At 42.5% G+C, this 15,100-nt stretch overlaps 1 protein-coding gene across 1 annotated transcript; it reads right to left on the bottom strand.

Moving 5' to 3' along the window:
• Positions 1-499: 499 nt before the first annotated feature.
• Positions 500-11,233, bottom strand: ZNF892 (zinc finger protein 892). Its single transcript, XM_054586545.1, has 5 exons — positions 11,165-11,233; positions 10,073-10,167; positions 4,857-4,962; positions 4,280-4,366; positions 500-2,064 (listed from the first exon to the last, which is right to left on the bottom strand). The coding sequence occupies exons 3-5, from the start codon at positions 4,951-4,953 to the stop codon at positions 833-835; spliced, it is 1,416 nt and encodes a 471-aa protein (XP_054442520.1). The 5' UTR covers positions 4,954-4,962; positions 10,073-10,167; positions 11,165-11,233; the 3' UTR covers positions 500-832.
• Between the last annotated feature and the right edge of the window lie 3,867 nt (positions 11,234-15,100).

The raw sequence follows: 15,100 nt of genomic DNA, 5'->3' as shown, positions 1-15,100 counted from the left end.
GTGGATCAACAACCAATGCTTCTCTCTTTCCCTTTCTCTCTAAAATCAATCAAAACATTTTTTTAAAAGAAATGATGTCTGAAAATGTCCCCAATCAGGCAAAAGACATAAACCTACAGATTCAAGCTCAGCAAACAGGATAAACTCAAAGAAATACACATACATACACATAAGGTCAAACATGCAAACTACAAACATTCAAAATGTTTCCAATAATAACCTTCAAAGTTTTAATAAGAAAATATATATATATATATATCATGTCATCTGCCTCTACCCAAGAATAAAATGGTGAAAGGCAAGTATTTCAAAGACTTCAAATTTTCACAAGCTAATATGCAGTGACAGTTCAGGCCTACAACTAAATTTTACCACGGTATGAGAAAGTCTAAAGTACAAACTACATACAATGAAGGTAAATCTTCATAAATAAGCACACTATCAGGTAACTCAGTTAACTTAAAACAGGCCAAAAACATCAAAGGTCCCTCTATACTCCCTTTTTCTAGGCTACAGATCTGACCCTGGGAGTTAACGTGATTCTCAGTAGATGTCTCAATAAGCAAGGTCTAAAAGACATAAAGTGCAGGCACGAACTGCCAGGCCAGCATTCTCTGGCTTCAGGAGAAGCTACCTTCATGGGAACTTTCCAACTTACTAACTCACATGTCTCATTTTTTCCTGGGTGCGAGTAATCTTCTGAATAGCTATCTCAGTAAAAAATTTTCTGCTCAGGAATTGTTGCTTGAAATAAGTACTCCATTATTACTCACACCCAGGAAAAATTTTACAGTTTTTATCCAGTATGAATTCTCTTTTGCTGACCAAAGGCTCAATGTTCAGTAAAGGTTTGTCCATATTCCTTGGTTTTCCCTCCAGCATGAGTTTTCTGATGTTGAGAAAGGGATGAACTCTGGCTGAAGGCTTTTCCACATTCCTTACACTTATAAGGTTTTTCTCCGGTATGAGTTTTCTGGTGCTTTGTGAGAGATGAGCTCTGGCTGAAGGCTTTCCCACAGTCATTACACTTGTAAGGTTTTTCTCCAGTGTGTGTCCTCTGATGACGGATAAGAGCTGAGCGGTCACTGAAGGCTTTGGCACAATCGTTGCATTTATAGGGTTTCTCCCCCGTGTGAGTTCTCTGATGTTGAGTGAGGGCTGAACAGTAGCCAAAGGCTTTCCCACATTCACTACACTCATAAGGTCTCTCCCCAGTATGAGTTCTCTGGTGCTGGATGAGGCCTGAACGATCACTAAAAGCTTTCCCACATTCATTACACTTATAGGGTTTCTCCCCAGTGTGAATGACCTGATGCTGGGTAAGAAATGTACTTTGGCTGAAGGCCTTCCCACATTCATTGCACTCGTAAGGTTTCTCTCCAGTGTGAATTCGCTGATGTTGAGTGAGGTATGAGCTCTGATTAAAGGCCTTCCCACATTCATTGCACTCATAGGGTTTCTCTCCAGTGTGAATTATGTGATGCCGAATAAGGGCTGAGCGGTGACTAAAGGCTTTCCCACATTCATGACATTTGTAGGGCTTCTCTCCGGTATGAATTCTCTGGTGGAGAGTAAGGTGTATGCTCTGGCTAAAGGCTTTACCACACTCACTACATTCGTAGGGTTTTTCTCCTGTGTGAATTCTCTGATGCAAGACAAAAGCTGAGTAGTAACTAAAGGCTTTCTCACATTCGTTACACTTCCAGGGTTTCTTTCCTGCACAAATTCTCTCATGCCTCATGAGATCTGAATTTTGCTTTAGGTTCTTTTTAAACGAATCACAATTACGTAGTTTTTTTCCTTGCTGTTGAACAAGTAATGACCTCCGACCAAAATTTCTTCCAAATTCACTACATTGGTAATGTCTTTCCCCAGATTTCTTCTGAGTGACAACTTCTTGTATTAAATGTTTCTCATGGTTTTCCTGCTGACTCTCTAAAGAATCCTCACATCCACTGTCATCTTCCTTTGTAACTCTTTCTATTAACACACCAGGAGTTGACTCCTCTTCAGAAACATCCTGCTCTGGAGTTAGCTCCTTGCTTTCTGGTGTTGTCTCCCAGTCTAACAGAAACAAAAAGGCACATGTATCATTTCCTACACTGAGAGTGAAATAATTACTGTGGTAGGAAAATAATAAAACAGGCAAAAGTGCTACAGGGAACACATGAATTCGAAAGCTCTTGAAAATAGCCTTGCCATCTTGAGAGAATGCAAGGAAAGAAAGATGACTGGGCAAAGAAGTACAGCTGCAAATGGAGAGGTTGAGTAGGCACTCCCTATTCCTCTATCCAGTGGGTAGGAAACAAGAAATAATAAAAAAAAATAAAGCTAAGCACAGGTGATAAAAAACAGAGTGTGGGAAAACAGGGCTGGATCAGAGGAAGATGGTTTCCCAGAGACCACTCACTGGCCACCATCACACTTTGAAAGATGTGGATTTGACCCAATTGCTTCTGTCAGGCTGAATTAGTGCAAGAGTCTTCCAGCTGATTATACTTTCTATAGTCTAATCTTGTCTAATTGAGGCAGCAGAATCCTGCTGAATTCCCACAGTGAGTTTCTTACTCTGCTAGTTCTGTATTTCTCTACCTTCTTTTAAGGCCTTTGATAGTCTACCTGCCTAACCATTTTACCTTCTCTATTCTCGAACTTGAACCCTTAACACTTTGTGTCTCAAGAAGAACCATCATTGGCTGATCCCCTTTCACCAGTCTTTTCCCATTCCAAAATATCCCACTCAACCCTAACAGACTAACATTACCAAACTATCCCTCTTACACAAAAATCTCTGTGGGTTCCACTGTCCTCAGATGAGATGCATATTCTAGAAACTAGCATTCAAAGTGGTCAAGATCTGTAAATTCAAGTAATCACAAAGCTTACTAATTTAGGAGCAACTGGTCATCTCTGATTGTCTCACAACCAACAAACTGCAAAGAGTAAAACAAAACCAAGTTTAAAAAAAAATGAATAGCATGTAGAGAGGGGAAGGTCAAATCCCCATGTGCTCACATTGGTCCCCAACCTGTCAGAATATCTGCCCCCAAAATCCTAGTCTTCCTAGTAAGAGTTTGAGGGGAAAGCTTCATTGCTAAAAATGTTTACACTATTTCCAGGTTTAAACAGTCTTTAATATCCATACCAACCATGATGGTACATAAAATAAACCAACATGATCCAATGTTCTTAACTACATATTCTAATTTGGGAAGTACCTAGGATTTTAAAGAACAAATAGGCAGAAATAGGTTAATGGTAAGTGGACTTTCAAGTAAAAGGAGTTGGAAGAATTAAAGCCCCAAGTGTGCATGGAGAACAGTTAGTAGGGAGAGTAAGACAGTTGCCTGTCTGGTGTTAAGGGTTCAAGCTGGAGAATAGAGAAGGTAAAATGGTTAGGCAGGAAGACTTTGAAAGTCCTTAAAAAAGGGTAGAGAAATACAGAACTGGCAGAGTACGAAATTCACTGTGGGGAAGTCAGCAGGATTCCACTGCCTCAATTGATTAGACTAAAGAAAGTATAATCAGCTAAGAGTCTATTACAGTAATTCAGCCTGACAGAAGCAACAGGGTCAAATCCACATTTTTTAAAAAAAGTTACCAGGATTTAATCAACAATAATCATTTGCTTGGCATATAGTCAGTTACTGTTCTAAGCATTTGTCTTGGATTTTTTCATTTGATCCTCACAACAACCATATGGGTTAAGTGCTATCATTATCCTCATTTATAGTTGGGGAATTTGAGTCACAGAGAAGATAATTCACTTGTTAAAGGTCACAGAGCTAGTGAGTAACTGAGATTGGCTTTGGACCTAGGAAGACTGGGTCTAAAGTTGCACTCCTAACCATATGCTATGCTGCCTCTGCTTAGAGAGAGAAGGCGGCAAGGGAAAAGTCAGAGATCAATTTATAGTCATTGCTGTCAGACAAAAAGTCACATTATTCTGCAGAGATAAAATAACATACATGAAAAAGCCTGGTTTAGAGCCTTGTATCCAGGAAAATTGTTAATATACATTAAAATGCTGATTTCATTTCACCATATGGGGAAAAAGAATTAGTTTGAAGGAGGGGAAAGTATTTACTTTCTAAAAACTACAATTATGAATTTATAGCAGATCATCATCCACACAGGGTAAGTGTGGCATGGAAGAAAGGGACTTCAACTTTTCCATGGACCTAGCAAAATCCGGAAAGGCTCCTGCACAAGTATTTCAAAGATGCTTTTCCCACTGACCATCTAGGTTTTAGGTTCCCTGTTTCCAACACTCACTTACCTGGACTAGTGGCTTTTGAGGCTTCTCTTTCCAGCTTCTCCTCACACCCCATCTGAGAGATTACATCAGGCTTAGAAATCGGAAGCCCTGTTCATGGGGAAAGAAAAAGAAACCTGGTAAAAAGCCCAGGGTTAGCTCTTTGGTTGTTAGGAAAGACAGTATAAAAGAGGGGTAGGTTCTGGATTTCTCCCTCAGCAGTACTCAGGAAAAAGGCAGAAAGGTTGATACAAGGTCTATTTGAATTCAGTACAATTGAGTCACTTGTTTTACCATTCTCTATTAAAAGAATAAGCACCTATTTCTTAAGAGGTCTTTTCACTAGAACTTCATCTCAATATCCCCAGTCAGGGAGTAGGAAAAAAGTCTGCTACTATCTGGGCAGATGTAATAAAAAGGAGTTCATTTCTAACTCTAGGAGTGTTAAAACTACATCCAGACACAAAAAACAGAAATCACACATTTTGGGCCTTTCAGGAATTAAGACTATTTGAATCTAAGACTCTCAGAGCTCCTAGGCACTGAGGAAGCAAATTACCACACTGAGTAAATTCATAGGGGGATGAGGAGCCATCCTTACCCAGCAAGACCAGGTTCCTATGCTTCTCAGGCACATCTCCCTGAGCAGGGTTTAGCGGCCCCCACTGGGTGAGAGCCTCGGCCATATCCCTGATCATCAGTGACTCCTGAAAAACCAAACACATCTGTGCTCACCAACAGACCTCCTTACAGAGGCCTCCAGGAAGGACTCGAACTGACAGCATAGAAGGAAGACAAGGAAGGGCCGGAAGGTTAGACAAAATAACCTCTAATAGGCTTTCCAATACTAAGATTCTCTGGTGAATAGCAGTCACCCCTTATCCATGCAGGACATGTTTCAAGATCCCCAGCAGATGCCTGAAACTGCAGACTGTAGAAAATCCTGTATATACTATGTTTTTTCCTATACACACATATTTTCCACTTAAAAGAAGCACTTAACAGCTTGTCTTTGGCATGTCTGAATTGCCACCATCAATACTCTTGTGCTTTGGGACCATTATTAAGTAAATTAAGGGTGACTGTGATACAAGCACTGCGATACTGTGATAGTCGATTTGATACCGAGACAGCTCCTAAGTGACTAACCGGTGGGTAGTGTAAACAGCAGGGCGCTACTGGAAAAAGGGATGATTCACATCCTAGGCAGGATGGAGCAGAACAGCACAAGATTTCATCATGCTACTCAGAAGAGGGCACAATTTAAAGCTCATGAATTATTTCTGGAATTTTTCATTTAATATTTTTGGACCATGGTTGACTGCAGGTAGTTGAAACTGCAGAATGAAAATGTAGATAAAGGGAGACGGCTGTGTTTGTAGCCACTAGCTTCTTGCCTCCACGCGTTAGGACTACACGTTACCTGCAAATAGGAAGGAAAGGACCTTTGAGGTAAAATCTGAAGGTACAATACTAAGTTATTAGTGTATGTATCAGTAGATTAAATTACAGAACTATAGAAAGCCTTACTATAAGGGGGACTCCCCCCAAAAAACAGAATTATCTCCTGGAGGTCAGGCCCCTTATAGTTCAGGCTTTCCTTGCTAGGTGAGTGTTCTAGGAAACCACCTGTATCAGTGTACCAGCTGGTGGTGTTGTCAGAGGCTCCGTTCAGCTTCAATGAATTTTTTTTTGAAGACACTTTCAACACATTTGCCCATTTCATGATGGGTGATTTATCAGTGTACCTGCCCACATCACGCTGGGTATTCCGCAGTTTTTGACCAAAAACAGCATGACCCCCATGCCCCACCCTCCCTATTCACCTGATCTCGCCCCTGAGTGACTATTTCTGTTTGTTTCCCCAGGTGAAAAAGGCCTCAGAGGGAACCATTTTGCTGATGTGGAAGAGCTGAAAAAATGGCAGAAGCACTAAAAGGTATTAAAATCAACAAGTTCAAAACTGTTTTGAGATGTGGAAAAAATGTCTTGATAGGTGTATTGCATCCAATGGAGAGTACTTTGAAGGTGACCGAATTTTAAATATGTAAGAATAAATACACTATTTTTATAAATAAATTCTGGGGTTTTTTGGGTCCCCCCTCATATTTAGACATGGGAAAGTGAAGAAAATATAATTATGAATGAGGTATTTTCCTTATGGTATAGTTTTAAAATCCAAAGGTTCAAGAAATATGAAATATCTCTCTCTCTAATTTTCCTTTGAGAATAAAATCAGTCCAATAAATATTAAACATTAAGATGTTTGCTACACACATCACAGAAACAGATTTATTTGTAAAACAGTATTATTAAAAAAGTTCTCAAAGTATTCTTGCTATTTCTCACAGAGGCCCCGATGGCTCTGATTCCCTCCTGCCTCGCCATCTGCCCTCAACCCCATCATACTCCTCCTACAGCCTCTGTGATACAATTGGTGGCCACCTTTCAGCTGCCTGAAGTGTGTGCTGTACTCCTTTTGGCCCTTTTCCACATGCTGCTTCCTGTTCCTGACTGCTCCCCCGCTGCACATCCTTCAGCTTTTTAGATCCCACTCACACTCCAGGCCTCAGCGCAGGTGTTACCTCCTCAGGGAAGCCTTCCCTGACTCTCTGGATTGTGCAGTAGCACGTTCCTTCCCTTGTCTCAGATCATGCACACATTGAGGGGCCTTTCTGATTAACATCTCTCTGTCCCATGCATGATAAGCTCCATAAAAGTAGTCAGGTCTGTTTTTCCTCACTGAAGTAGCCCTAGTACCTGGCACACAGCAGGAACCCTGTAAGTATTTGTGAGATAGTTGAAGGAAGGAAGGAACACTTGAACAAGAATTAGTAGAGCCCTGACTGATGTGGCTCAGTTGGTTGGGTGTTGTCCCACAAAGTGAAAGGTCGCTGGCTTGATTCCTGGTCAAAGCACATGCCTGGGTCGCAGTTTCCATCCTGGATGAGAGGCAATCAATTGATGATTCTCTCTCACATCAATGTTTCTCTCCCTCTCTTTCTCCTTCCCTTCTCCTCTCACTAAAAATAAATAAATAACATCTTAAAAAAAAAAGAATTAGTAGAAACAACTTTTCACATGGGGCGTTCAACAAAAGTGCTCATGGGAACAGAAATGTGGAGAGGAACAGAAGTGTATCAAATACTGAAAACATTGGAGGAATCTTTACTGTAGCCTAACCCTGATCTAGACAATAGGCACAAACTTTAGACTGTCTACCAAGATGTGGGCGAGGGAGCAGGATAGGTAATGCTCATTTGAATCTATAGCTGAGTTTGCTTATCGTTGAGAAGAGAAATGTCTAATAATTTTTCTAATTCTGTAAAAAAATTTCTATATAACTTTGACTTAAATGAGACACATTAACATAGGGGATGCTAGCAAATGGACTGGTCTTAGCCCTTTTAGAACCACCGCTGTTGCCACAGACCCATTGAATATATGTACAAATATAATGGTTAACTTTGCATATATGCAGTATATTAATGTTTATGATACAGGTCTTCAAGAAAACTGGTAAAGCAATTCACATAATAAGGTAAAAAAACTACCTACTTTGAAATCTCCTGCTCAAAATAATTTATTATTCTAATATTTGAAAGTATGAAATCACTACTCTCTTTATTTTAGTTTATAGTCCCTTGAACAACATGGGGGTTCAGGGGCGCCAACCTCCCACTCTGCACAGTTGAAAATCCACCTATAACTTTTGACTTCACAAAAACTTAACTACAATAGCCTACCCCTGACCAGAAGGCCTACCAATAACATAAACAATCAATTAACACATTTTTTTCCTGTTCCATGTATTGGGTTGGCCAAAAAGTCGAAAACAATTTTGTTTAATTGTATTGTGACAGCTGTCCTATCAGTGTGCACTTAAAAAAAAAAAATCTAAATTGGTGACTTTTTGTGCAGCCATTTTAATATTGAAGATGGAAGAAAACATGCAACATTTTCAGCATATTATGCTATATTATTTCAAGAAAGGTAAAAATGCAACTGAAACAAAAAAGGATTTGTGCAGTGTATAGAGAAGGCACTGTGACTGATCAAAGGTGTCGAAAGTGGTTTGCGAAGTTTCTTGGTACTACTGACATTTTGGCCAAATAATTCTTTGCTGGGGGGCTGTCTTATGCAGTGGAAGGTATTTAGCTTCAACCCTGGTCTCTACCCACTAGAAGCCAATAGAGGGAGACAGCCAACATACTCAATATATACAATTCAATAGAGTTATTCGGTGAAAATAAAAAAATGTGTCTTTTATTTTACAGAAAAAACTAAACAGGCTTTTTAGCCAATCCAATATGACATACCATGTTCTTACAATAAGTAAGCTAAAGAAAATGTTAAAATCCTAAGGAAAATAAATGTGTAGTACTTATTGAAAAAAACTGACATATAAGTGGACTTGTGCAATTCAAATTGTGTTGCTCAAGGGGCAACTGTACTTTATAGTCTTCTTTCTTTACAACGTTCACAATACAGAAGAGCTGGCAGTTCCTTTCAGACTTTAGTTCCCTGAGAAAACCTCAGTAATCAAACTCATTTATGGAGCTACTGCTCGGTGTGCATATGCTACAGTGAGGGGCATTAGCAGACTAAGTAGACACTGTCTAGCCGATGCCACAACTTTCTCTCCCTGCTTCCTTCTAAAGGGGAAATACAGATTCACATATCAGAACCAGTACTGGCATTTTCTCCCAGCGTTTCGCATGAAGCATCAGCACCTGTGTGGTTATGGGTTAAAGAGGCTAAAAGGAGCTCCCGTGCCTTTACCATAGGGTCTGCCATTCACTCGGTGTCCTATGCCAGACCCTAGAGCATTCTGACCCATTTTCCTTCTCCAGTCAGTTGTGGCATGTTTTATCTTGCTGGGCCTCTAAAAATTTTAAGGGCTGTATTTGCCTTTGGAATAAGATCCAAAGTAGATCTTCCTGTGGTTTGTCTGGCTTCAACATATCCCAGCTTTCCTCACCACACTCGAACTCACTCTACAGTGACACGCATACCCCTTTGAAGACCCCCAAGTCTCTCATCACTTGGAGACTTTTTTTTGCTGAAGAAGTTTCTCTTGGAATATTCCTGTATTCTATTCTCCAACTCCCTGCTCTCTTGTTTTTCAAAGTGCACCTTTTATCCCAATATTTTTAAAATATTTTATTTTTATTTAAGAGAGAGGGGAAGGGAGGGAAAAAAACATCTATGTGCAAGAGAAACACAATCAGTTGCCTCTCTCACACTCCCAGTTGGGAACCTGGCCTGAAACCCAAACATGTGCCCTGAACAAGAATGAAACCAGCATGAAACCAGCAATCTTTTGATTTGCAGGCCTGGGCACACTCCCCTGAGCAGCACTGGCTGGGGCCCCAGTCCTCCCCCCTCCCAACCAAATATAGCTTCTAGAGGATGAAAAACCTTTCTGTGGCCTATTGTCTGTACCAGTCATTTTTGCATTTAAAAAAATATATATTTCTTCTTGCTGTTGAACTATTTTACTTACCTACATCTCACCTCCTCAGTAAACTTCATGAGACAGGAGCAACTGACTTTCATTTGCCTCTCACCATAAGGCCAATTACACTACTGCAGAGCTACTAAGTGCATTAAGTGGGAAGGGAATAAGTAATGTCAAGAGGGAAAGTTCTGCCCAAGTGAGGAACATTTTTCATTAAGTTCATCACTTGTCAGTTTATCAGGGTGAACACAGTGTTCTAGGACTCAGGGCTGAGCAATTCCCTAACAATACTGGAAACCATATCCATGCTCTGAGAAGAAGAAAAAGAAGAAAAAAGAAAAGGAATCTAGACCCACCTGGGGTACAGGGGTGAGCAGCACAGTGGTCACACTATTTTCTTCTGGGTTTCCAGTGTGGGGGAGGTCTGAGTCCTCAGAAAATGACCCTAGAACTGGAGATGGGAACCATAGTGATTACTTCTGCCTTGCAGTGAACTCCCAGAAACTGCCATACGCAGCTACTTGTCACCTAAGAAGACTCAACTCAGAGAACCAAGGGTCAATCTCACAACGTCTGTGGATCAAGAGAGCCATGACCACGCTTGTCTCAGGTTACTTCTATCTTCCTCTGCCCTTAAACTCCAATAGAACTCCGCTATGAGAATCTGGACGCATAAGTTAAATACATATTTCTATCTGTCATCTGCTGAGTGATGGTCAAAATAATCAAAGAATCTGTGTCAATCTGTGTTTCACTTAATGATTCACTCTTATTCTATTCCAGGCTCACTGGAAGAAGGAAGACTAAATTCTGTTTGAACACTAGTTTTTCATTTAGAATATTGGCTTTCGCAGAAAAGCGATGGGTCTTACGGAGAAACCTCCAGGATTCTAAACAAATCCTGTGACTTCTCAAATTCTCACTTCCCATCTGCCAAATGGGTCTAACAGTCTCCTTCCTACCCCCTTAGGGGTTCCTGTAAGGACAAGAGGAAGTCATTCTAAAAAGTCCAATTGTCAGCTCTGTTGATTTAGGGGGCAACCGAGGCATGCATCACCGTGCACCCTACGGGCCAGCAGGCAATGCAGGTAGCGCCTCTGCAAAAAAGGGCTCTCCCAGAGAGTACGGATGCTACCTGTTCCTGAGCTGGCCCCAGCCGGAGGGCAGCCTTTCTCCTTTCATCTCTCCGGCAGGCTCCGCTCCTCTTTACTCCGAAATTCTCACCTCTGCCCCCAGGCCCAATGGCGACTCCCTCCCCTGGCCGCGCAGGAGACCCTGCCGCGGGACCAGAGGCTCACTGTTCTGTCCACCCAGAGGCCTGGGGACGCGCGCGACCCTCGCCGGATGGCCTGGCACCCACCCGGGGGCCTGCCTGCCGCCCTCCCTCCAGCCACTCAGGCTTAGAAAGGCCTGCACTCAGCCCTCCTCGCCCCCAAGCTGGACCTCACGCGGGACTCGAGGAAGCCGGGGCGGCGACAGAGGAACGTAGGAGCCTTGGGATCTAAGACGCGCCGGCCGAAAACAAGGTCAAACTACAACTCCCAGAACCTTCCGCGCGGCAAGGCGCGTCACCGGACGCCAGATCCCACGGGATGCCTCTGCACTCCTGTCAGGCAACCTTCGCAGTTTGGGCTGTATCTCCTGTTACCCCCTGCGCTGATACCAGAGCCCGGGAGGGCTCGGCCGCTCGGGAAGCATTTTGTGGGTGCTCTTCCTCGAGGCCGCCTCTGGGCTCTGGCCCCGAAAGATGCCTTCGGCCGCGCCAAACCGTGCCTCTCAGGGACCCTTCACTCCCTGCAACTGGACCCCGCGGAGGGGGTCCCGCACCCACAGGATTATTTCCTGGTTCTGAGGGGAGGCGCCCCCCCCCGGGATTTTATTCCAGGCTGCACCTCGGAATAAGAAGTAGGATCTCAACCCAGAAAGAGCCAGGTCCCCAGTAGTCCCGCTGACCTCAGGGAGACTGGAATCTGCAAGTCCTCCAGACTCCCCCACGAGCTCTAGGAGCTGCGGGTGCATGCGTTTGCTTATCACCCCGTTATGAAGTAACCAATTTTCCATCCATTTCAAATCCCAAGGAAAAATCAACTCAGCCAGACTGTCCGTGTTTCAGTATAAGCCACAATGTCCGTTTGTTCTTTCTCTATAATAAAGTCCCCACTTTTAGCTAGGTCTCAGGCTTCTCAGAAAAGATTTCATTTCTCATCACCCCTGCCTCTTGCCAGAGGGATGAAAGTGATTCTTTTTAAAAAGATTTTATTTATTTATTTTTAGACGAAGGGAGGTAGGAAGAGAGGGAAAGGAACACCAATGTGTGGGTTGTGTCTTGTACGCCTCCCCAGCTGGGGACCTGGCCCACAACCCAGGCATGTGCCCTCACTGGAAATCCAACCAGCGACCCTTTGGTTTACAGGCCGGCACTCAGTCTACTGAGCCACACCAGCCAGGGTATGAGTCTTAAAATGAACAGGAAATCTTCTACATGCAGGCTGGAACACAGACAAATATTCATGGAGCATATGGACAAGGTTAACACCCTAGGAATGGTGAACCAACAAGAGAGAAGGAGGTGAGCACCTGACAGTTTTCTGGAACAGAGCTTGGGCTTTAACATGAGAGAGGTATAAACTGGCATTTTGTGTAAGCCCTTATTATATTGGGGTTCTGCTACACAGATAGCCACACTTACCTCCTAACAGGTTTCTAGGTTGGCTGCTTTTGGTATAATGGCTAGGCCTGGGGGAGAGGGGGCATGTGGTAAAAATAGCCCTGCCAGCTCAAAAGAACTGCTAGAGGGGGTCCCCCACCCTTCCATCAGCAGAAACAGGCAATTTATTTAAAAAAGGAAAAAAAGGTGTATATGAAAGTCTCCACCAGCTGGCATGACTGGAACGTCAGGAAATATCCTGCTAGCTTTGGTTAACCATCCCCATCACAGAAATCCCCTGTCTTTTGTTACCAAATCAATGGTCAATTCTGTCCTCTCATTTTACCTACCAACATTAGTTAATCAAATTGATTATTCTCTCCTGGTTTTCCTTCTTGACTGGTCACTCCTCATTCTCTTTAAGTAGTTCCTCCTCTTCCCAGCCTTTAAACCAGTGGTTCTCTGTCTGCTGCATGATCAGAATTACCTGAAAGGCTTGCTGTACACTAAGCTGAAAACACCCCTATGAGGATGTCTGGGGTGGGGCCTGAGAATTTGCATTTCTAAGAAGTTCCCAAGTAATACTGAAGCTGCTCTTTGGGAGCCAACTACATAAATGTTGCAGTGTCCCAGGACTCAATGGGTAGTGGGGAATACCTGTACCATCCAAATGTAGTCAATTCCCAATTTATATCTACAGCCATTAAATCCACATTCCGGGTGGAAACAAAGAACAAGGGCAAAAAGTTTTTTAACCTGTCCCTCTCTCTCTTAGAGTGCATTTCCAGAAATTTTATCCAACAAATTCCAAATATATCAAAATATCATTGGCCTGTTAGTTGATATAGCAGCATTTCATTAGCCTGATACCTCACTGCAAGAGAGGCTGAGAAATATGGCCCTCTGCTGCTCAGGAACTCAGATATCCTATTATTCAAGAGAAGTGCTCTGGCTGGTGTGGCTCAGTGGATTGAGTGCCAGCCTGCAAACTGAAAGGTCACCAGTTTGATTCCCAGCCAGGGCACATGACTGGATTGTGGGCCAGGTCCCCAGTTGGGGATGTGCAAGAGGCAACTGATCATCTTTTGCCATCGATGTTTCTCTCCTCTTTCTAAAGAAAGACCCCTTCCCCTCTCTCTAAAAATAAAAATAAATTAATTAATAAGAATGACAAGTTAGACAACTAACAACCTCCGCCATAGTTAAGCATTACTCAATGCTTATAATCTAGCTATTTCAAGTTACTTTATCATGAGGTTCTATAAAATGGCTCAATATATTGAACAGCTGATCTTAGGATATTTGGTCATTTGCCTCTCCTGCAGACTTTGCACAGGTTTAATACACATGTATTATGGAAAGAAATCTACATCCTTACACAGTACCTCTGGCATGTTCAACAAGCTGGGTGCTATTGCAGAGGCCAGGTCATTGGGGACTGATTTTTGTGGCCTCTGCTACTGGACTTCACCATCACCCCATTTGTCCCAAAGTCCCAGATTCCTGCTTATTAACAAGATGAAAGGAGAGAATGCCATGTTAATTCTCCATCCTTCATCCACTGGAGTGCCAGTATGGCACCAAAAATTAAAATAATGTGCTTTTTAGGAAACACCTAGACATGAGGATCTCATTCTTCTCACCTTGGTGCCCAACCTCTCTCTGTTCTCTGGAATAACTGCTTTATTACTAAGCAGGAATTCTCAGAGATGCAGGTGTGAGGAAGTCAATCTGTCTCTATGGTGTAGATGAGGGTAGGGGTCTGCATTTGGTTTCACAGATATGTGATGTGAGGGCAAGAAGGACATCATGTCTAATAGGACTTGGCCTGGATTTCAGTTACATTCTCATGTCCGCTGATTTTGTACTAAAGGATGACCACTCATGGATGAACTGTATCTGGAGTTAACTTTGACTTGGTGACATTCTTTGAGATAAAACATAGACCATCTCCTGGTTCATTGTGGCTGACTTCTTAAGCCTGCACACTGCCCCCCCACCCCCCACCCCACAGCTCACAGGGCTGCAGCTGACTGTTTCAACTGCACTTGGAACTTTTTGGTATATTCTTACCTTCAGGAGCTACAAGTGAAAAAGTGAAGAGAAAGGGAAGGCAACTTGTTCAGGGTATCAATGGGACAGTAGGGCCAAGCTAAGGAAACTTAGTCATCAATAAGATTAAAACAAAGATAAAAACGACCACCACCTTAGAAACAGTTGGGTGACAGGTTGGTCCACCAGAGATCAGAAGAGCCAAGATCATGAAATTTAAAGGCCTTCAGGAGCTGAAGAACAAGAGCATACAACCCAAATGAGAGCTACATGAAGCTCCATGTAGATTAGATTAAGAACTAGTAACCCAACAGTGAAGGTATTTGCAGTCCTAAATCAATATTAATTTGATGTTTACTTTCCTATCCGTTTTTAGTTACAGAAAGTGCATTTGACTTGGGACTCAAGTTCTCATGACTAGACATGTATTTGTTAATTCAGTGCACAGAGCTTATCTACCACATTCTCTTCATTTCAAAGTTCTCTAGCATTGCAGACTTCCCTTGCAAGTTGATATGTGGAGTGCTTAACTTGTGTTATTTGGTTCTCTTTTAAAATGTAGTTAGGTTGTATTTAAGCACCAGAGAAATTATTTCATTACCTCAAAACTAATTTCACCCTGGTTGGTGTGGCTCAGGTGGTTGAGTGTTGTCCCATAAACTGAAAGGTCATCAGTTTGATTCCT

This window comes from Pteronotus mesoamericanus, unplaced genomic scaffold, assembly GCF_021234165.1.
Source record: "Pteronotus mesoamericanus isolate MK-2021 breed Mesoamerican mustached bat unplaced genomic scaffold, CSHL_Meso_final contig_121, whole genome shotgun sequence".
Lineage (NCBI taxonomy): Eukaryota > Metazoa > Chordata > Mammalia > Chiroptera > Mormoopidae > Pteronotus > Pteronotus mesoamericanus.
This window is presented reverse-complemented; position numbering and strand designations above follow the sequence as displayed.